This window comes from Dipodomys spectabilis, unplaced genomic scaffold (assembly GCF_019054845.1).
Source record: "Dipodomys spectabilis isolate Male_0828 unplaced genomic scaffold, ASM1905484v1 ptg000213l, whole genome shotgun sequence".
Taxonomy (NCBI): Eukaryota; Metazoa; Chordata; class Mammalia; order Rodentia; family Heteromyidae; genus Dipodomys; species Dipodomys spectabilis.
Window position 1 is genome coordinate 710,413 of NW_024870890.1, and position 21,494 is coordinate 731,906.

General features: G+C 45.0%; 1 protein-coding gene across 3 annotated transcripts; it reads left to right on the plus strand.

Annotated features, from left to right (window-relative positions):
• The first annotated feature begins 2,514 nt into the window (after positions 1 to 2,514).
• Bend6 (BEN domain containing 6) lies at positions 2,515 to 20,953 on the plus strand. 3 transcript variants are annotated; one of them, XM_042696949.1, is made up of 7 exons: positions 2,515 to 2,730; positions 4,773 to 4,950; positions 8,529 to 8,734; positions 17,516 to 17,708; positions 18,310 to 18,439; positions 19,183 to 19,188; positions 20,509 to 20,953. In XM_042696949.1, exons 1-5 carry the CDS (start codon positions 2,611 to 2,613, stop codon positions 18,435 to 18,437), a joined length of 825 nt encoding a protein of 274 aa, XP_042552883.1. In that variant the 5' UTR covers positions 2,515 to 2,610; the 3' UTR covers positions 18,438 to 18,439; positions 19,183 to 19,188; positions 20,509 to 20,953. The 3 variants fall into 3 exon arrangements, with proteins under 3 accessions (XP_042552883.1, XP_042552881.1, XP_042552882.1); XM_042696947.1 differs by lacking the exon at positions 19,183 to 19,188 and having other exon boundaries at positions 18,310 to 18,446; positions 20,501 to 20,953; XM_042696948.1 differs by lacking the exon at positions 19,183 to 19,188 and having other exon boundaries at positions 18,310 to 18,446; positions 20,510 to 20,953.
• Positions 20,954 to 21,494: the final 541 nt, after the last annotated feature.

Here is a 21,494-nt window from a genome sequence, read left to right on the forward strand (position 1 = left end):
TTTCCGAGCACGTACGTGATGACGCCACCGCGCCCACCGCAGGTCTCCTGCCTAGAATCCTGCGGCACGTGCAGGAGCGCGGGACCATGCCGCCGAAGCGCCGGCCACCTCCCGCCATCTCCCCTGCGGGGCTCCCGTCAGCTCCCCTGCGGGGCGCCGGGCGCAGCACGTTCCCTCGGGCCGCGTGCCCATGAGCACGCAGTACCCTTCCTCCCGCGGGTCCGGGTCCGGGCCCTGCCCCGCGCCAGGCCTGGGCGGCGCACTGGCCGCCATCGGCGTGGTTTGGCGCGCGATGGATGGAATCTTCCGGAAGCATGTCCACCATTTTATCAGGGTCCGTGGAGGAGGCGCGCGGCCTGTCCCGGCCCTGCCCTGGCCTGTCCCGGCCTGGCGTGGCCCCTGCGCCCCTGCCGGCCCTCCACCCGAGCAGAGAGGCGGAGAGCGATTGGGGACGTGAGCGCCGCCCGCCGGCCGTGGTCGGCTGGAATTGGAGGAGACCGGCTTGGTGCGCTCGCCACGCTCGCTCCTCTCCATTCCAGACCTGGCTTTTCCAAGGGCGCGTGGGCCGCGTGCTTGACTCCCGGAGCAAAGACCCCGGCCCGAGCTCCCACCGTCACCGATCGCTGCTGGAGCCTGCTCCCCGCCCTGTCCCGGCCTCTAGTCTCACTGTGGCTCAGGGCGATCTCCTTCAGCCCGGGCAAAGGAAATGGTGCCGTGCTCAGCACCTGTCGACACCAGTGGAGCAGCTGGAAGAGGAGAACCGGACAAAGCACGCGGGGAGGGGAAGGCCGAGGCCTGCCCGGAGTTCCCTCCGTCCTGTGCGGACCCCGAGCGCCTGCGGGTGCGGGCCGAGTCAGACGGGGATTTGCTCCCCTCTCTGTCCTAGACAATGTGGTACGTAGAGAACGATGGGGCGGGCTTGCATTGGTCATCCAGCCTGTGTTAGTGTTGCTACGGCCATGCCCAACCCGTCACCCGAAGTAATGGCGGCAGGCCCTGCGAAGGCCGGCTTGGCTAATTTGAGAATACAGTAGTGGTGCGTGGGAGCGCGGGCGACACGCGTGGCACACCATGCGGTCCACGAACCGCAGGGGCCGAGGCTAGACCAAGTCTTCGCAGGGTGGGATGGATGGGAACCACCGAGATCAGACCAAGTCTTTGCAGGATGGATGGGAACCACCGAGATCAGACCAAGTCTTTGCAGGATGGGAACCACTGAGATCAGACCAAGTCTTTGCTGGATGGATGGATGGGAACCACCACAGAGGCCAGACCAAGTCTTTGCAGGATGAGAACCACCGAGATCAGACCAAGTCTTTGCAGGATGGGAACCACTGAGATCAGACCAAGTCTTTGCTGGATGGGATGGGAACCACCAAGATCAGACCAAGTCTTTGCAGGATGGATGGGAACCACCGAGATCAGACCAAGTCTTTGCAGGATGGATGGGAACCACCGAGATCAGACCAAGTCTTTGCTGGATGGATGGATGGGAACCACCACAGAGGCCAGACCAAGTCTTTGCAGGATGAGAACCACCGAGATCAGACCAAGTCTTTGCAGGATGGGATGGGAACCACCGAGGCCAGACCAAGTCTTTGCAGGATGGATGGGAACCACCGAGGTCACGGAAGCACCAATCTCCCCGTGAGGCCCAGCAGCAGGTGGAGTCACCGGGACCTCCTTGTGAAGCCGCGGCGGCAGTGGGCACTTGTGAGGACTCGGGAAGCCCGGGCTTGCCGGACAGTCCACCTTCCAGTCCTCCTGGCTTCACAGCATTTGAGTGATTGACGAGGGTTTGACAAAAGCGATTTCACTTTTATTCTGGCATCTCTCACAAAGTTCATCTCTGGAAGCTGCATAGGGAATTAACGGAGAGTCTTCTGTTATTAATTAAATTAATGGGGGGATAGCGATATGATGAATTATTTAGCTAGATAGCAGGAACTACGAGTGAATTTTTATTTTTATATTTACCAGTCCTGGGGCTTGAACTCTGGGTCTGGGCACTGCCCCTGCGCTTTTCAGCTCAATGCTGCTACTCTACCACTTGGGCCACAGCGCCACTTCTGATTTTCTGGTGGTTAATTGGAGATCAGAGTCTCGTAGACTTTCCTGCCTGGGCTGGCTTTGAACCAAGATCCTCAGATCTCAACCTCCTGAGTGACTAGGATGACAGGTGTCACCGATGCTCAGCACACATATTGCTTTTATGCTTGGAAAAGAATGTATTGACTTTCACTTCAGATAGGCAAAAGAACCATAGCTACTAATGTCATTACTCAGCATAATTTGATGAGAAATAAAAGTTACCTCATATTCAGTTTTATACATGTTTCTTGAAAGTTTTTAAGCTCAGTTCTTTTTATAGTTAAAATGTTATTATAACTTTTTTTCTGGAAAACACTTTATACCCTTAGGAGGGAAGCAGTTAGCAAAAGGTCAGGAGGGCATTGTGAACCACCCTTGGCGGTTGATTTACTCCCTGTCTCATTCTGCTTTCCCCTTAAAGGAAAACCGTGTCTGTGGGACTACACTGGGAATAGCGTTGTCCACATGGCATTCCTGCCTCCTTCGATTTGAGAAAACCTTAGCTAACTCGTTGAGAAAATGCAGAAGATCTTGCAAACAGATGAAATTGCTGATGCCCAAGCTCTTAGAAAAGGAAAGAGGAAAAGAGTAGAGACAACAGATACAGAAAATGCAAACAGTGTCGTGGATAAAGGACAGGTGGGTCTCTTGCCTATGTCTAGTTTCAGCAGTGCTTCCATAATCCTCTCATAATTCATTGGCACTTTTCCTTCTTCTTCTGACTCTTTATTTAACTAAAGGAATAGACAGCTGCATGTCCTTCTAAGTGTTGAGCAGTTTGTGTTAGAGCCATACTCAACAATTTGCCTACTTCTGTTTAGCTGTGGTTAAATATGCCATTGTTCAAATTTTACTAGACCTTCTTGAAAATTAAAGATCCAAAAAATCCTAAGTATTTTTCTTCCCTCTAAATACTGGAAAAATTAGAATATTTCTTTTTTGATACTCACTGTGGATTTTTCTTTTCTTTCTTTTTGTTGGTTATGGGGTTTGAGCTTTTCTACTCAAGGCTACTATTCTACCACTTTGAGACATAGCACCACTTTTGGTTTTCTGGTGGTTAATTGGAGATAATAGTCTCCGGGACTTTCCTGCCTAGTTTGGCTTTGAACAGCAATCCTCCAGTCTCAGTCTCCTGCATGGCTAGCATTACTGGAGTGAACCACTGGTGGCTGGCTCATTGTGGGCTTTTTCTTTTCAGATTCCAGCCCAGCTTCCCCTCTGCCTCCTCCAGAACTTTGGATAGCCAGTCATTGTATTTATTCTGTAGTATTTGATCTCCATGTTTCCATAATGCATGAGTATTTGGAAAATGTTGTAATAACTACAGAATTCTATGTTCATATAATCTTCAATCTTCAGATGAACAGTATGTCTTCTTGTGGTGTGAAGTATTTTTGGGGGTGGACAGTGAAAAGTCTCCTCCCATGCCTGGGCCTATCCGCCCTGCTCACAGCCAGGGCCGCTGCACTGCGGGTAACACGTGCACTGTGTTCATGAGGAAGCCTTGAGGTTACTGTTACTGTCTCCCGCCATTCGGCTGTAGAAATGATTATGGGTTTCTCAAGCCTATGGATGTCATATGACTGGACTCAGCTCATGCAGTGGGTGCTATACCAGAACTTTCTGTGTCCACATGTAGATTTGTGACCCTGACAAGAGGTGAAGCACCCCAGAGTTCTCCCTCCCTGTTCAGTGGCCACGTGGTCTGCCTGCCCAAAAACCCCAGTCATGCTTTTACCAAATGTGTCATCACGGTGTAGCACAGCACAAGTCATGAGTGAAAGAGTCTACCCCTGACCTCTGCGTGTCCACACAGACTTGAGGCTCTCTTCAGGCGGCCCTGCGGCCGCACGCCACTGCATGCCACAGCATTGCAAGGACCCCAGGGAACAGAGCCGTGGCTTTTGCAAGGCAGAGGTCTGTGTCCCCTCCCACAGGCCAGGGCGTGGAGTCACGGTGGCGGTCCCTACATGCCTGGATCTGCTTTCCTTGCTACGCAGCCCTGGCTGTGTCTAACAGGACCTCTCCAGTCTCTCAGCTTGCCCTCCTCTCCGAGGAGGAAGAATCAGGCAAGGACATGCCACCCCTGCAGAGTTAGGGACAGTGGGGTCCGTCCCACGTGCTTCTGCTCCATGGGGGCTTGGTCATGTGGCCATGGTGAACCACAAAGGAGGCCTTTAGCTCCCGGCTGCTCCCAGCTCAGAATGGATTAGCTTCCCTTTGAGTGTCTTGCCTTCTTTCTTGGTTTCCTCGGTCACTTCTGGTAGGTTTCTTGTTCTATTCTTTCTACAGATACCTGTCTCCTGTCTCAATTTGAGTATTGAGATTAGGTATGAGATATTACAAATATCCTCTACCAATCTGATATTTTATATGCCAACTTTAATTCCTCCCTGCCATTGATGATTACAGGTGGATTCCCTTTTTCCTAGATTCCTTCTTTTGTAAGCACCTGCTAAAACTTGCTAGGAGGAAAAGACCTAGGGGGTGCGGTGTGGCTTACGTGGTGAGCACTTGCCTGGCAGTCAGGAGGCCCTGGGTTCAATCCCCAGGACTTGCATCCTCATTCTCTGTCCTGAGCTTCGTGCCTGCCAGAGGAGGCTGAGCGAGTCAGTGGAAAGTGGCCTGGCCTGGCCTGCGGGGCTCACGCCTCCCTGTGCGCCTGCCTGGCCTTGCAGAGGAATCCCTACTCAGGAAACGCCTTTCTGCCCGGGGAGAGCTCCAGTGAGGACGAAGCACCTTTGGCAGAGCTGTCCAAGGAGGAACTGTGTGCCAAGATAAGAACCCTGAGAGAAAGACTGGCCAACACCCGGAAGGAGAACAGCCGGCTGCGGCAGTCTTTGGTCATGCTACAAGGTTGGTGTTTTGATGAAGATACGTGGTCAGTGAACAGGATTGTAAATCCAGTCAAGAATGAAAGGGGGCCAGCACTGGTGGCTCACTAGCGACCCAGGAGGAGGGGGTCTGAGGATCAAGGTTCAAAGCCAGCATGGTCAGGAAAGTCTGTGAGACTCTTACCTCCATTAACCACCAAAAAAACCAGAAGTGGATTTGTGTCCCAAGTGGTAGAGTGCCAGCCTTGAGGAAAAACTCAGGGACAGCACCCAGGCCCTGAGTTCAAGTCCCACCCCCCACCCCCCGCCTCGAGACACACACACATACACACACACTCACACACACTGAAGGAAAGCACAGAAGGGAAGGAAGGAAGGAAGGAAGGGGAAATCCAGAGCCTTCAGAAGTTAAAAAAAAAAAAACATACTGCAAGAAAATTAATTAGTTACGAACTCCCTGATATGTAATAGATGTCCACTATCTAGTAATCATTTTTAATTAGTAATTTTCTTTTATGACAGAAATGGCCAGTATTTTCCTAAAAGAAGAAAAAAGAGTAGCTAATCACATTAATAAAAAACATCTATAAATATAGACTCACAACCCTAGCAAAAACATGTGGGATTTGTGAAGAAAAATACAAAACTGAGAATATACAAACCTAAATAAATGGAGAGACATTCTTAGATTGGAGGAAATACACCAATCCTTAAAGTAGGTAATAGTTTGAAGACGTTGCCAATCAAAGTACTGATAATCTTTTTAATTTTTAAAAAGTATTTGGCCAAATCTATTCTTAACCTCAAGGCATAAACTGGCTAGATTAAGAACGTTTTGAACAAAAGATGAGTGAGATATGTTAACATTAAGTTGTATAGTAACAAAATCTTACATAGCACTTTCTATGAGCCAGACTCTATTCTGAATGTTTTCCTAGATAGAGCTGAATTATTCAACAGTATTGGGAAGCCTGAAATTGAGTTAGTTTGTCATTTTGTACTATGTGATACATGAAAAAAAGCTACATGGTTTAAATAAAAACTCTGTTTTCTGGATGTGAACGGGAAGTACCGGGTTGAACACATGATAAGGTTTTTCTTTAAAAATTAATATCTTGTTTCCTAATAGTATTCATTGAATGGTCCTAGAAACAAGGAGCCAATAGCCACGAGCATTTTGAGCAGCTTAAGGTAATCCTGTAATGTGATTTACCACCACACACTCTGAAGATTCTTGCAGAAAAGGCTGCCTGTAGGTCTCACACAGAGAGTTCACACGGGACACTTGGCAGGTGCTTGGCACAGGAAGTTCCTGTGAACATCATGTCATACCTGGAAAGCAAGTTTAGCGAAGGCCACCTGGATAGATCAGTTAGGAGAGCTTCCCACTGGCCAGAGTTGGGACGGTTTGGGCATCAAACACAATGCTGACCACTGTAGATAGAAATGTGTGTTTAAGTGCATGCATTCCAATGACATTAAAAAAAGAAAAGCCTTCATAGCCATCTAAAAAACAATTAATGACTTAGAAAACTGATAAATACAGACCAAAAGATGAAACACTTTTACTACATGTACACTATACTACATGAAATGAACCCAGAGTTCAAATCCCAATTCCATAAAAAAAAAAAAAAATGTGTCGCAGAGTAAACACTAGGTCAGTAATTAGTAGTATTATTATTAAATGTTCATTAAATAATTAATGATGAAATACATGTCTGTCATGTGAGAGGTACTTAGTATGCTTTGGCCAGATCGAAGGATAAGATATTCTTTAGGTAATTTGTCTATCCTTATAGTACCAGGTAGGCTGACTGGATATGTCATCAATTGTCATAAAGATCATGGCTCAATATGTGCTTAAGAAAAATACAGAGAAAAAGAGTTTGTCTTTTCATCTCTCCACGTACAATACCTTCAACCACTAGTGGAGAGCAGAGCTAGGCAGAGTTGCAGGGCGCTTCCAACTCCAGTGGATTATTTGTCCTTAGGAAACAAGTTTGATTCAAGAACAGAGAAAACTCTCTTACATGGAGGCATGAAATTTTTGGATGTGTAAGTTTCCAGTAACAAAAGAGGAGCAAAGAGACTTTGCAGTTGGTTTCCAAAATCCATCCGTAATTGGTGATAATGCAGGTTTCTTATTAATAAATTTGACAGAAATTGACTACCTGAAAAAACTACACACAAATGTCATGGCAAGGGGCTGGGAAGGTGGCTCAGCGGTAGAGTGCTTGCCTTGCATGCATCAGGCCCTGGGTTCGATTCCTCAGCTCCACATAAGCAAAAAAGAAAAAGACTGGAAGTGGCACTGTGGCTCAAGTGGTAGACGGCTAGCCTTGAGCTGAAGAGCTGACGGACAGCGCCCAGGCCCAGAGTTCAGGCCCCACGACCGGACCAAAAAACAAAAAAAAGGCATGGCAAATTTATTTTGTTTTATTTATATTTATTTATTTTTGCCAGTTTGGGGGCCCCCACTCAGGGTCTGGACGCTATCCCTAAGCTCCTTTTGCTCAAGGCTAGCACTCTACCACTTGAGCCTCTTCTGACTTTTTTTTTGTCGGTCGTGGGGCTTGAACTCTGGGCTTGGGCACTGTCTCTGCGCTCTTCTGCTCAAGGCGAGCTCTCTACCCTTGAGCCACAGCACCACTTCCAGTTTTCTGGTGGTTAATTGGAGATAAGAGTCTCACAGACTTTTCTGCCCGGGCTGGCTTTGAACCGTGATCCTCAGATCTCAGCCTCCTCATTAGCAAGGATTGCAGGCAAGAGCCACTGGCGCCGGGCACTTCTAACTTTTTTTTTGAGTAGTTTATTGAAGTTAAGAGTCTCCTGGAGGGGCTGGGAAGATGGCTCAGTGGTAGAGCGCTTGCCTTGAATGCCTGAGGCCCTGGGTTCGATTCCTCAGCACCACATAAGCAAAAAAAAAGAAAAAAGCCGGAGGTGGCACTGTGGCTCAAGTGGTAGAGCGCTAGCCTTGAGCTGAAGAGCTGAGGGACAGCGCCCAGGCCCAGAGTTCATGCCCCACTACCGGACCCAAAAAAAAAAAAAGAGTCTCCTGGACTTTTCTGCCTGGGTTGATTTGGAACCGTGGTCCTCATATCTCAGCCTCCTGAGTCGCTAAGATAACAAGTGTGAGCCACCAGCACCCAGCAGCAATTTCATTTTAAGTCATGATAAATGCCTAATTTAAGAAGAGGTCCTTTCTTAGCACTTACACTGCTCTATTATGGGCTTCTAGAAGGTGATTGATAACAGAATCAGTACTTTCTCTAAATAAAAATTTATCATCTCCAAGTAATAGTCTCAGCATTTAGCAAAAAAGAATTAAGTTTTCAAAACAGTGTTTTTATGTTCCAATGACCAAAGCATTTTAAATTGATACTATTATTTAGTAGTTAATTAATTAATAATGATAATTGCTAACAGTACTAATAAGAGTTAATATGTTCCACCCTCCCCCCATGTTGGCTTCTCAGGGGTAGCAAATGTTAAGCCTTCATTCCACGTGGTTCTGGGCATCTCCACACGCAATAAAGGCGTGAGTGCGTGTACCGGGCATTCTTGTTTCTGTAACTGCTCCTTGCTCTTCCATTTTAGTGTTGCCACAGGCCGTTGTCCAGTTTGAGGAACTGGTTGGCATGGCAGAGACCCTGCTGAAGGGGGGGAGCACCGTGCCTACACCTGCGTCCACCCTCTGGAGGGCGGCCAGCAGCTCCTCTCCGGACTCACTGACCTCTGTCTGCAGTCCTTCTGGCTCTGACTCCAGCTCCCCGAGTTCCCTCAAGGCTGAGGAGGAGAAGCAGGTTAGCAGCACACCGGCCAGGTTGTCCTGGAGAATAGTTAGGTAGCAAAACTTCAGGGAGGGCTGGAAAACTACATTGTCTCCTCAGTGCCTTCCAGGCAAGTTTAGATGCCAAAGCCTTATGTTCCTGCCACAAGAATTGTTTTGCTTCTAGAATAAAAATTAATATTATGAAGCGAATACCCAGTTCAGAAAATGAATGGAAAACTATGGACCAAGGTGATGCTTTTAAACTGGGAAATTCTTAGACCATGAACAGAGGGACGCCTACACATTGTTATAAAATGTTCTGTCATTGAGTGAAGATAAATTTCAGTACTTGCATGTCTCTAAGTACCAGTCTTTCTGTTTTCTCTACTTTTTGTTAAGCAAAAATTCAAAAATGAGTTTGTTGAAATCCCCTATCAAGCTGAGGAACTGTGCCTTCAAAGTGACAACTAAATAGTAATAGATGTATAATTGGACCTAAACTTAGTCTATTGCTTTCCTATTGTTCTGTAATAGGTTACCACAGGTGTAGTGATTTTAAATAACCACTACTTGATTATCACAGTGAATCACTTGATGATCTTGGGGTCTTTAGGTCTGAAGTCCTGTGCCCTATCACAGGACTGGCACCAAGGATTCCTTACCGAGGCTCAAGGAGAATCTGTTTCCTGCACAGTTAAGTTCCTGTGGTAGAGTTTAGTTTGTAGTCCAAGACCTGATTTTCATATTTTCTCGGAGGCTATAACCTGCAGGCCACTCCTACCTCCAGAAGCAGTGACATTCATTGCTTCGTTGGGTCTCGGGCTACTCTGCCATCCTCAAAGGCATCCACGATCCATTTGCTCCCTTTCAGTCTCATCTTCCCTCTCCTGTCTTTCCTTTTGGACCTCTACTTCTGCATAACTCTTCTTTGTCTAAGGGCTAGTGTGACTATGTTGGGCCCCCCTAGGTATTCCAAGATAATCTTCTATCCCAAGATCCTTAACATCAGCCACATCTATGGACTTGTTTGCCCAGTGATAGAACACTGTTATACCGAAATTCGGGGACCCCCAGAAGACCACCAGAGACCACGATCAATGTAAGCAACAAAGAGCCAGTTTATTGCAAGCTCGAGCTTGGTCCTCTGCGCCCATGGTAACCGGTGACTCTAAGAGGACAACTTTAAGGAACTTTTACATAAGAAATTACATGATTGGTTAACATTTACATTTAAAGCAAGCTAAACTGGGCAAATAATGATTGGTTGACCTTCACAGAAAAATGTCCTTGGTCCAGAATGCATGGTCTTCTGCCATAAATTCCTAGCATTGGGGCTAAAGTGGATCACGAGTCAAGTCGCAGAACTGAGATGGAGTGTTAAACAAAAATGGAGTTGCTTAGGTTTCTTAAACCATTATATTTCTTCACTAGGGCCTTACTGCCTCGGCCTCCGGGAGGGGTGTTGCAGCTGTGGGGATAATTCTGAGGACTTTGCACCCTTGGTCAAGACTGTAAAGCCTTTGAAGTCTTTTATTTATTTATTTATTTTTTTTATTTTTTTTTTTATTGTAAAGCTACTATACAGAGGGTTACAGTTACAGGAGTGAGGTAATGAGTACACTTCCTCTTGAACATTGTTACCCCCTCCATTGTTTTCCCCAACCATCCTCTCCCTCCCTCCCTTCCCCGAGGTTCTTTTTTTTTTTTTTTTTTTTTGATTGTGATTAAATGATTACATAATTTCAAAGTCACAAGTTCATTCTAACTTCTCTGGAGCAAATTGTCTACCACAGTCTGTAATATATAACAGTGTTCACATGTTATATACCATATTTGTGATCAGCAGCATGGGGATATTTAGTAGTGGTTCAACCAGATGAGCGGGAGTTCTTTGTTTCTTAAGTCCTGTTAGTTTTGTCATATCACCTAACATTTTGGATTTAGCATCCACTTATCAGGGAGACCATGTACCGTTTGTCTCTTCGTTCTTGGCTTACCTCGCTCAACATGATTCCTTCTAGCTCCATCCATTTCCCTGCAAATGCCATTATTTTGTCATTTCTAATGGCTGCATAATATTCCATTGTGTACAGATACCACAATTTTTGGATCCATTCATCTGTGGTGGGGCACCTAGGTTGTTTCCATATCCTAGCTATTGCGAACAGTGCTGCAATAAACATGGAGGTGCACGTGTCCTTGTATATTGGTTCCTGTTGTTCAGGGTAGATGCCTAGAAGTGGTATGACTGGGTCGTAAGGGAGGTCAATCTTTAGCTTTCTAAGGACCCTCCAGACTGCTTTCCAAAGTGGTTGTATAAGTGTACATTCCCACCAGCAGTGTAATAGGGTTCCTCTTTCTCCACATCCCCTCCAGCATTTGTCGTTGGCTGATTTGTGGATGTGGGACATTCTGACTGGGGTAAGGTGGTATCTCAGGGTTGTCTTTATTTGCATTTCCTTCACCACCAGGGATGATGAACATTTCCTCATGTGTTTCTTTGCCATTTTTATTTCTTCATTTGAGAAGTCCCTCTTTAGTTCCCTTGCCCATTTAGTAATTGGTTTGTTAGGTTTGGGAGGGATTAGTTTCTTGAGTTCCCTGTATATACAGGATGTTAACCCCTTGTCTGATATATTGCTGGTAAATATTTTTTCCCAATTAGTTGGTTGTCTTTCTAGCTTAGTTGCGATAGATTTAGCTGTGCAGAAGCTTTTTATTTTAAGGTAGTCCCATTTGTCGAGTCTCTCTCCAACTTGTTGTGACCCTGGGACTCTGTTCAGGAAGTTCCTTCCTGTGCCTATTAGTTCAAGTGTCTCTCCTACTCTGTCCTGCAGTAGTTTCAGAGATTCAGGTTTAATGTTAAGGTCTTTAATCCATTTTGAGTTGATGTTGGTGCATGGTGATAGGCTGGGGTCCACTTTTAGTTTTCTGCATGTGGCTGCCCAGTTTTCCCAGCACCAGCGGTTGAAGAGGCTGTGTTTCTTCCATTGTATGTCTTTGGCTCCTTTGTCGAATATCAGCTGGCTGTAGGCCTGTGGATTTATATCTGGATCTTCTATTCTGTTCCATTGGTCTTCGGGTCTGTTTTTGTGCCAGTACCATGCTGTCTTTGTGATTATAGCTCTGTAGTAGAGTTTGAAGTTCGGCATGGATAGCCCTCCCATATTGTCTTTATCCCCTAGAATTGTTTTGGCTATTCTAGGTCTTTTGTTGTGCCATATAAATTTTTGGACTGTTTTCTGTATTTCAGTGATGTACGTCATTGGGATTTTAATAGGAATTGCATTGAATTTGTATATTAGTTTTGGAAGTATCACCATCTTTACTATATTAAGTCGGCCTATCCAGGAGCATGGGAGGTCTTTCCATTTCCTAGTGTCTTCTGCAATTTCTTTCTTTAACTTTTTATAGTTCTCATTAAATAGTTCTTTTACATCTTTGGTTAGGTTAATTCCTAAATATTTTATTTTTTGGGAGGTTATTGTGAATGGGGTTGCTCCCTTTATTTCCCTCTCTTCCTGTGCGTTATCGGTGTATAGGAAGCAACTGATTTTTGTGGGTTTATTTTGTATCCTGCTATTTTGCCGAAGTGACTTATGATTTCTAAAAGTTTGGGATCGTGGAGGTATAGTATCATGTCGTCTGCAAAAAGGGATAGTTTCACTTCTTCTTTCCCTATGCGGATCCCTTTAATGTCTTTTTCTTGCCTTATTGCCCTGGCTAAGGGTTCTAGGACTATGTTGAAGAGGAGTGGAGACAGTGGGCATCCTTGCCTTGTTCCTGTTTTTAGGAGGATTGGTTGTAGCTTTTCCCCATTAAGTATAATATTGGCTATTGGTCTGTCATAAATGGCTTTTATTGTTTTTGGAAATGTTCCTTCTATTCCTATTTTCTCCAGAGCTTTTAGCATGAATGAATGTTGAATTTTATCAAAGGCCTTTTCTGCATCTGTGGCGATAATCATGTGATTCTTGACCCTGGCTCTGTTGATATGTTGGATTACATTTATTTAACATACTTACGTATGTTAAACCATCCCTGTGTCTCTGGGATGAAGCCTACCTGATCATAGTGTATTATTTTTTTAATGTGTTTCTGGATTCTGTTAGCTAGAATCTTGTTAAGGATCTTTGCATCTGTGTTCATCAAGGAGATTGGCCTGTAATTCTCCTTTTTGGTTGGGTCTTTGCCTGGTTTGGGGATGAGTGTGATATTGGCTTCGTAGAATGAGTTTGGGATAGCTCCCTCCTTCTCTGTTTCTCTGAAGAGCTTGAGGAGTATGGGTATTAGTTCTTCTTTAAAGGTCTTATAGAATTCTGCTGTGAATCCATCTGGTCCTGGGCTTTTTTTTGTTGGAAGACTTTTGATAGCTTCCTGTATCTCATAGGATATTGGCTTATTTAATTGGTTAACTTCTTCTTTGCTCAGTTTGGGTAACTTGTATTTCTCTAAAAATGCATCCATTTCCGCCAGATTTTCTTCCTTTAGAGAGTATAGCTTTTGAAAGTAGTCTGTTAGAATTGTTTGGATATCTTGTGTACGTGTTGTGATGTTTCCCGTGGCATCCCTAATCCTATTAATATGGGTTTCCTCTCTTCTTTTTTTAATTAATCTTGCCAACGGGCCATCAATTTTGTTTATTTTTTCAAAGAACCAGCTTTTTGTTTGGTTTATTTTGGTTATGGTTTTCTGATTTTCTAATTGGTTAATCTCTGCTCTCAATTTGGTTATCTGGCTTCGTCTGGTAGCTTTAGGTCCCATTTTTTCTTGTTTTTCTAGCTGTTTTAGTTGCAACATGAGATTATTTACTTGGTCTGTCTCCATTCTCTTGATGTGGGCACTGAGGCAATAAATTTGCCCCTCAGGACTGCTTTTGCTGTGTCCCACAAGTTTCTTTGTGAGGTGTTTTCATTTTCATTGAGTTGTAGGAAATGCTTTATTTCTTCTCTGATCTCTTCTGTTACCCAGGCCTTGTTAAGGAGTGTGCTGTTCAATTTCCATGTATTAGAGAAATTTCTGCGGTATGCTTTGTTATTGAGAGCTAGCTTGATTCCACTGTGGTCAGATAGGATACAGGGGATTATGTCGATCCCTTTGTATTTGCTTAAGTTCCTTGCATGAACTGTGATATGGTCTATTTTGGAGAAAGTTCCATGAGCTGCTGAGAAGAATGTGTACTGTGTTGTTTTAGGGTGAAATACTCGGTAGATGTCAGTTAATTCCGCTTGAAGTATGGCCTCACTTAATTCGGTAGCTTCTTTGCCAATCCTCTGGTTGGTAGACCTGTCCTTTGGTGAGAGTGGCGTGTTAAAGTCTCCTAGTATTATCGTATTGGGATCTATTTTATTCTGTAAGTTTGAGAGCATTTGTTTAACATATCTGGGTGTACCGATATTTGGGGCATATAAGTTGATGATGGTTATATCCTCCTCTTGGATTGTTCCCTTTATTAATATGTAGTGTCTGTCCTTCTCTTTCTGTACTGATTTTAATGAAAAGTTTATTTTGTCAGATATCAGGATAGCTACACCTGCTTTCTTATTGGGGGAATTTGATTGGTAGATCCTTTTCCACCCCTTCACTCTGAGTTTGTTTGTATGTTTGGCGGAGAGGTGGGTCTCCTGAAGGCAACAGATGGATGGGTCTTGTTTTCTGATCCAGTCCTCAGTTCGTTTTCTTTTAATTGGCGAATTCAGCCCATTTATATTCAGAGAAAGTATAGAGAGATGCATTGTTGTCCCTGCCATTCTGTTTTCCTAAGTTTTTCTTCTTTCCTTTCCTCCTGTGCTTGCTCAGTTAGACTTTGAGTAATGCCTCTTTGGGGCAGGTCCAAGTTCCTGGTTGCTTTCTTCAGGTTGTGTCCCCCCTCTTAGAATTCTTTGTAATGCTGGCTTAATGTTTATGTATTCATTTAGTTTTTCTTTGCTATTAAAAGTTTTCAGTTCTCCATCGAATGTGAATGCTAGCTTTGCCGGGTATATCAGTCTGGGTTGGCAGTTATTGGCTCTCAGGGCTCATATGGTGCTTTCCCAGGCTTTTCTTGCATTCATTGTTTGTGTGGAGAGATCTGCAGTGATTCTAATTTTTTTCCCGTTGTAGTATAGCTCCTTCTTCATTTTTGCTGCATGCAGGATTGTTTCCTTATTATTCAGATCTATCATTTTTACTATAATGTGTCTAGAAGTGTTTCTCCTGGGATCTTGCTTGTTGGGTGTTCGATAAGCTTTTGTGATGTAGTTAAGATGGTCGTTTTTGAGGTGGGGAAAATTTTCATTGACTATCTTGTTAAATAGGTGTTGCATTCCCTTGCTCTGGAATTCCTCACCTTCGTCCACTCCGATTATGCGAAGGTTAAATTTTTTAGCATTATCTGCTTGCTCTTGAATTTCCCTTTGGTTTAATTTGAGTGATTTTTCCATATCTGTCACTTTTTGGTCCAGTTGGTGTATTCTGTCTTCCGTATCTGACACTCTACCTTCCATTTCATTCACTCTGTTGACCGTGGCTTCTATTGTGGTTTGCATGGTGGAAATGGATCCCTTTATGGATTCAATGTTGGTTCTCAGAGTACTGATCTCACCTCTCAATGAGGTGAGATCAGTATGCATTACCTCTAATTTGGCGTTTATCTCACTTCTTACTGAGGTTTGTGCAGCTTCTATTTTTGCATCCAACTTTTGTTTGATGTCCTGTATATCTTTTGATAGTTCATCCTTGTGCTCTTTCAATTTCTGATCCATTTCTCGCCTTATTTCTTGAGTCATTGCCTCCAGCAACCCTTGGATGTAGCTTTTGTCTTCCATTCCTGCTTTGCTCCCACTGGGGCTCTCCCCTGCGTGGCTGCTGGCTTTTGAGTTGAGCTTGCTGTCCTGGGTAGTGGTAAACCTTGTGATTTTTCTCTGTGATTTTCGCATGGGGGTTCAGGAGACTGCTCTTCAATCTTGTTTTGGTGTGTCTGTCTTTGCTTGGTTGCTGATTCTGTATTGGTAGAGAGAGTCTGTGCCTGATCTGGATTCTGTTGGGAGCCTATTTCCAGCTGCTATTCTGACTTACTTAGGATTCTCAGCTCTCTGCTGTAGATTGCTGGCAATTCCCGCCTTTGGAAGGGTTGAGCAGCCTAGACTGCTTGTGTTTGCTCCTGCAGGTGCTCTTGGGAAGATCAGATGCTCTGGATGCACTCTCCCAAATACTGGAGTCTGCTATGGGCTCCTAATGTGTTTTTGTTTGTTTGTTTTGGGCTGGTTGTGGGCTTGAACTCTAGGTTTGGGTGCTGTCCCTCAGCTCTTCAGCTCAAGGCTGGCACCCTACCATTTGAGCCACAGCCCCACTTCTGACCCTTTTTGCTTTGTTCAGGCGCCGGTCCCCGGGCCTGGTTCCGGCCCCAGCCTGGAGCGCGCTCGTTAGGCCTGTGCTAATGTGTATACCACCTAGGTTATGCAGCCTGGAGGACACAGTTTAAATTTCTTCTACTGTTGGTAGTCTTGACCCAGGGGCGCTGTTCCTGGCTTGGGCATTTAAGCTCCCTTCCAGGGGCGCTCTTGCTCTGGCCTGGCCAGCAGAGTGTGCTCCACCGGCTGGTGGAGCTCTCGAACAGTTCCCAGTTTTAGTGGGTCCTGTGGTCCAGGTGTTGGGGTAGGGAGTCTAGGTCAGGGTCTGGGGATTCCCTCCAGCTCTGGTCTCCCTTGATGGATTCACTGTCCCCTGTTTGGTACTCACCCTGTAGGTCGTCAGTTGTTGTTGCAATCCGAGTTCAGTTGGGGTGGTTGCGGGCTGGGTTGGGCCGCCCCCCGCCGGGTAGTTGCGATCGCGATTGGGCGGGTGGTCTGCCGACAGGTCCCTTTGTCGCACTGCTGGTGCCCGGCGGCTTTGGCGGGATGGAGCCTCTCCGCTCCGGTGGAGAGTGAGGGGTGGGGGTGGGATCCTCGTGGAGACTCCCGGCTGGTAGGTTTCTCTGTTCCTGGCGATCCGCTGTTCTGCAATCTGGTACCTGGTGATCTGCAAGCAGCCCCCTGTGTCTCTGTGGCTCCGGCAGCCCCCGCCGGGCCGGCTGGCCGGCGGCTTGGCGCACTGCCGCGCAGCCAGTAAAGGTTGGGGGAGGGGTCTTCGCTCTTCTCTGTTCTGAATTTCTTCTTTTCCTCTCTTTCTTTTTTTGTTATTTTCCACCTCTGGTTTTTCTCTGAGTGTTCGTCTTTTTGTTGTTGTCGGTCTCTTGGGGAGATTAAGCGTTGGAACTCGAACTCTCTTTTTGGTTGGAGAGAGCTGTGGCGTTTCCCCACTGCCCCGTCGCCATCTTGGTCCCCCCTCCTCCTTTGAAGTCTTTTACTAAGCAACTCTAGGCTCCCAGGCTGACATTCCACTACTGAGTAACTAAAACCAGTTACAGTTAAAATCATAAAAACCATACAATCATCTAGCACAAAGCAATTCATACAGAAGCAAAAATGGCTGTTAGGTGCTATCATATATATATATATATATATATATATATATATATGATTTTTTTTTACATTCTTCAACACGTTCACAGATAGTAGAGCTAAGAAGTGTACCTCTTCAGAGAGCCATTTTTCTGCCAGACACACTCAGTCAAGTGCTGAAGACTAATCCTTAAAGGCAGTCCCAATGATGTGACAAGAATGTACACACATGCCAGAAGGAATACTTCAGAAGGACTGAGAACTATCTCAAAGATGACATCTAACTCTAATCCCTAGTATATTATAAATACATCTTGGAGAATGGTGATATTGTTTTCTGTGTATCTTACACATTTTTCTTTTTCTCACTGTGATGATTATTTATTTTTCAGTTCAAGATTGAAAATTGGCAGATTGCCCGCTGTAATAAGAGCAAGCCTCAGAAGTTCATTAATGACTTAATGCAAGTGCTTTACTCTAACGAGTACATGGCCACGCACAGCCTGACGGGGGCCAAGTCCTCCACGTCCAGAGACAAAGCCGTCAAACCAGCCATGAATCAGAACGAAGTTCAGGAAATCATAGGTGATCACACCCTTGCTTTGTATTCTCATATGAACCTGAAGTCACGTTATCCTGTCTTTCCCATTTTCTGTGAAAGGACAAAATATTTCAGCATATTTGAACCTTCTCATTAAGTAAGGGGAAATTCCAGAAAAACTTTTCACTAAAATGAAGCATGCAGGTATCAATAAATTTAGAGATTGTCAGGATTTAAGTTTTACATATACGTAGATTTTATATATATATATATATATATATATACATGTGTATATATAATAGTAAGAAAATAATCAGTTGGAATCCAGTCATTTTCACTGATGTAAAGAAATGGATAAATAAATCCCTAGCATTTCGGAACAAATAAACTTAGAGCTGAAAGCAAGTAGTAAGGCTAAAGCTGAACAGTACCACATAAAGACAAACTGGGTGGTCTCCATTTATGATATAGACCTTCTGGTATTTTTTGCTTTGCTCTGAGAAACCTGCCTACATATCCATCTACTTAAGTATCTCATGGGAAGTTGGGTTTCCTTTGTAAAATGGAGACAGAATTACATGGCAGAATATTTGGCATTCCTCAGTTCTACATTACAGTGCTTTCCTGTTCTTTCCTCTTTGGCAGGCGTCACAAAACAATTATTTCCCAACACAGATGATGTTTCCATCAGGCGAATGATAGGACAGAAGCTGAACAACTGTACCAAGAAGCCAAATCTAAGCAAAAGCCTTAACTCTCAGGATATTAAGTAGATCTTTTTGGTAAGTCTGTTAAATCTTTGCATTCTTCTCAATATGGGCCTGCCCTCCCTGTGGATTGGCTTCTCTCCCGTCCACAGCTTCTGGGTGGCAGTGTGGGTGGTGGTGAGAACTGCAAAAGGGGGCTGAGTCAGTTGTAAGGGCCTTCCCTTCCCAGAATGCCTCAGGTATGATGACAGTATGTACTCCTGGGTGCAGCAGCAATCTCTTGAAAAGACAGTGCGGTGTGTAGTATTTCCCAAATGTCTTTTGCCGAGGAACTGTTATTCACAAAACACACGCTAACTTGGGGGTGAGGAGAAAGACCGGAGGGACACAAGACTGGCTGGGGAGTGCTTCCCTGGATGAGGAGAGATGGGGAGCTTGGGAAGTCTGAGATGCACCTGTGAGCGAAGCAAACCTCTGGACAGCCTCCACAAAGGTTTTGGCAATCTGTCCTCTGCTGCCCTCTACCATGCTGTCACTTCTCCAGATCTGTGAATCATGGTTAGAATTTAATAAGGAGTTGTTCCACTGGTCAGGCCTTGCCCTGGGCAAATGTGTCAGGTGGAATTTTAAGCATTTTAACAGCCCAGAATCTCTCTCTGCTACAGTTTAGGCCTGGGAGGATGTTCCCCAAAGGCACCTGCAGTGAGGGCTCAGTTTATCCCCGCTAGGGGCTGTCAGGAGTCAGTAGGAACAGTGAGAGTTAGGACCTAGTAGGAGGCCTTCTGCTTTTGAAGGAGACTGTGGATCCTACTCTCTTCTTTTCCTCTTTTCCTTTTTTCCATTTTTCCTTTCTACCATGGCTATCACCTCTAACCTCCTCTGGAGCCCTTTGTCTATTTTCTTAAACTGTCAAGGTCAGAAATAGTCTGTCTTTTAAAAAAGAAAGAAAATATGACTTACAGCTCCAGCAGTGGGATCCTTTCTCTTGGTTCACACACACTGGTAGACTGGCTTCGTGAATGATAGAGGTAAGAATGTTATATTTCCACAGAAGTATTAAAGTTGAGCGGGCTGTGAAGGGCCCCTTCCTGAGACCATTGCTCAGTGCCCTTACAGTGTCCCACTGGAGCCCTAGGCAACCCAGTTTTCCTGGTGTGGCAGACCCAGTGCTCCTGAACATCTGCAACACACCTTTGAGTCAGATGGCTGTTTTCTAGAACATACTGTTAAACTTCCAAGCTCCACAAAGCATTTTAATATCCCACTCTCTGATTTTTAATAATGTAGATTACCAAGGACAGGCAAAAAAGTCATCTCTATGGTTTTGTTTGTTTGGTCAGTCATGAGACTTAAACTCTGGGCTGGGTGCTGTCACTGAGCTCTTCGGCTCAAGGTGAGTGCTCTACCACTTGAGCCACAGTGCCACTTCCAGTTTTCTGGTAGTTAATTGGAGATAAGAGTCTCAGACTTTCCTGCTTCGGCTGGCTCTGAACCTCGATCCTCAGATCTCAGCCTCCTGAGTAGCTAGGATTACAGGCGTGAGCCAATGGCACCCGGCTCTATCTTTTTTTTGTTGCACTTTTTAAAAAACTAAATTTAATTAACCTATTTTTTTTTTTGGTGTACCAGTCCTGGGACTTGATCTTAGGACCGGAAATTTTTTTGCTCAAGACTAAGTGCTCTACCCCTTGGCCACAGTTCCACTTCTGGATTTTTTGTAGTTTATTGGAGTAGAGCACTGGCCTTGAGCAAAAGAAGTACAGGGACAGCACCCAGGTCCAGAGTTCAAGCCCCAGGACTGGCACACACAGACACACACACACTTTCCTACCCAGGCTGGCTTTGAACAACAATCCTCAAATCTCAGCCTCCAGAATAGCTAGCATCCCCTGTGTGAGCTATGGGTACCCAGCTAGTGAGTTTATAAGACGGGGTCTCACTGTGTGGCTGAGGCCAGCCCAGAGTGTCCGCTCAGCACAGGGCGTGTGCATCACCATGCACAGCCAGCAATTTGTATTTTTGAGCACAAGATAAACATAGTTATACAAATAAATCATTTATGTATGTTAAAGGTATCATAGTCTTCAACATACGTTGGCTGTGTTTTTGAAATTTGCTTTTTTTGATAGGTATTATAGGCATCTGCAACAAAACGCCTTCGGTTCTGAATCAGTCATTGGGTTTTGTTGGAGAATCTGCACACTCAGTGGACACAGAGACGCCTGTGCAGTGGCGGCTGCCCCGTGTCTGTGACGTCGTGGGCTCTCGTCATAGATGGACGAGCTTCCTGCGAATGCTGCATGCAGATCCACCCCACGCCAGAGACGCATCAACCCAGAGAACTCCCACTGGTCACATGAGCATGCAGTATGGTCTCTTTGGAAATACTCATTTCCTGATCCCCAAGTTCTCTTCTGTACAGCTCACTCGACAGGACGGTCAAACCTCTTCTCCTAGCAATGAAAACGACAACCCTCTGATCAATCTCTGTCCAAAACAAGCCTCACACTTTCAATATTACCAGTGGCTCCCAACATAGCCTTTGGATATTATACAGAAGGCAATCACATCTAAGAAGGAATATTTTTTTTTTGGTTTGGTTTGGTTTTTATTTTTTGTAAGTTATGGGGCCTGAACTCTGGGCTTGGGCGCTGTCCCTGAGCTCTTCAATGCAAGGCGAGTGCTCTACCCCATGAGCCACAGTGCCGCTTCCGGTTTTCTGGTGATTTATTGGAAATAAGAGTCTCAAGGACTTTCCTTCCTGGGCTGGCTTTGAACCGAGATCCTCAGATGTCAGCCTCCTGAGTAGCTAGGATTACAGGGGTGAGCCACAAGTGCCCAGCTAAGAAGGAATAATGTTTAAGCAATAAAGTTACAGGATTTTTATTATCTAAAGTGAACAAAGTAGAACAACAAAAACGGAGAACAACCCCTTTTTCATACTGAAATATTCTACCACACTCCTGAAAAACAAACCAACCCAAAGCTTATGCATTAAAACAGTGCACCAGTTTTTAAAATCATCTATTTGTTTATGAAACATTCATCGAACTTTTTATCTTCAAAAAAATACAGATAATTAATATAAAACATTCTACCTGGGAAATAACATATGTAATTTGG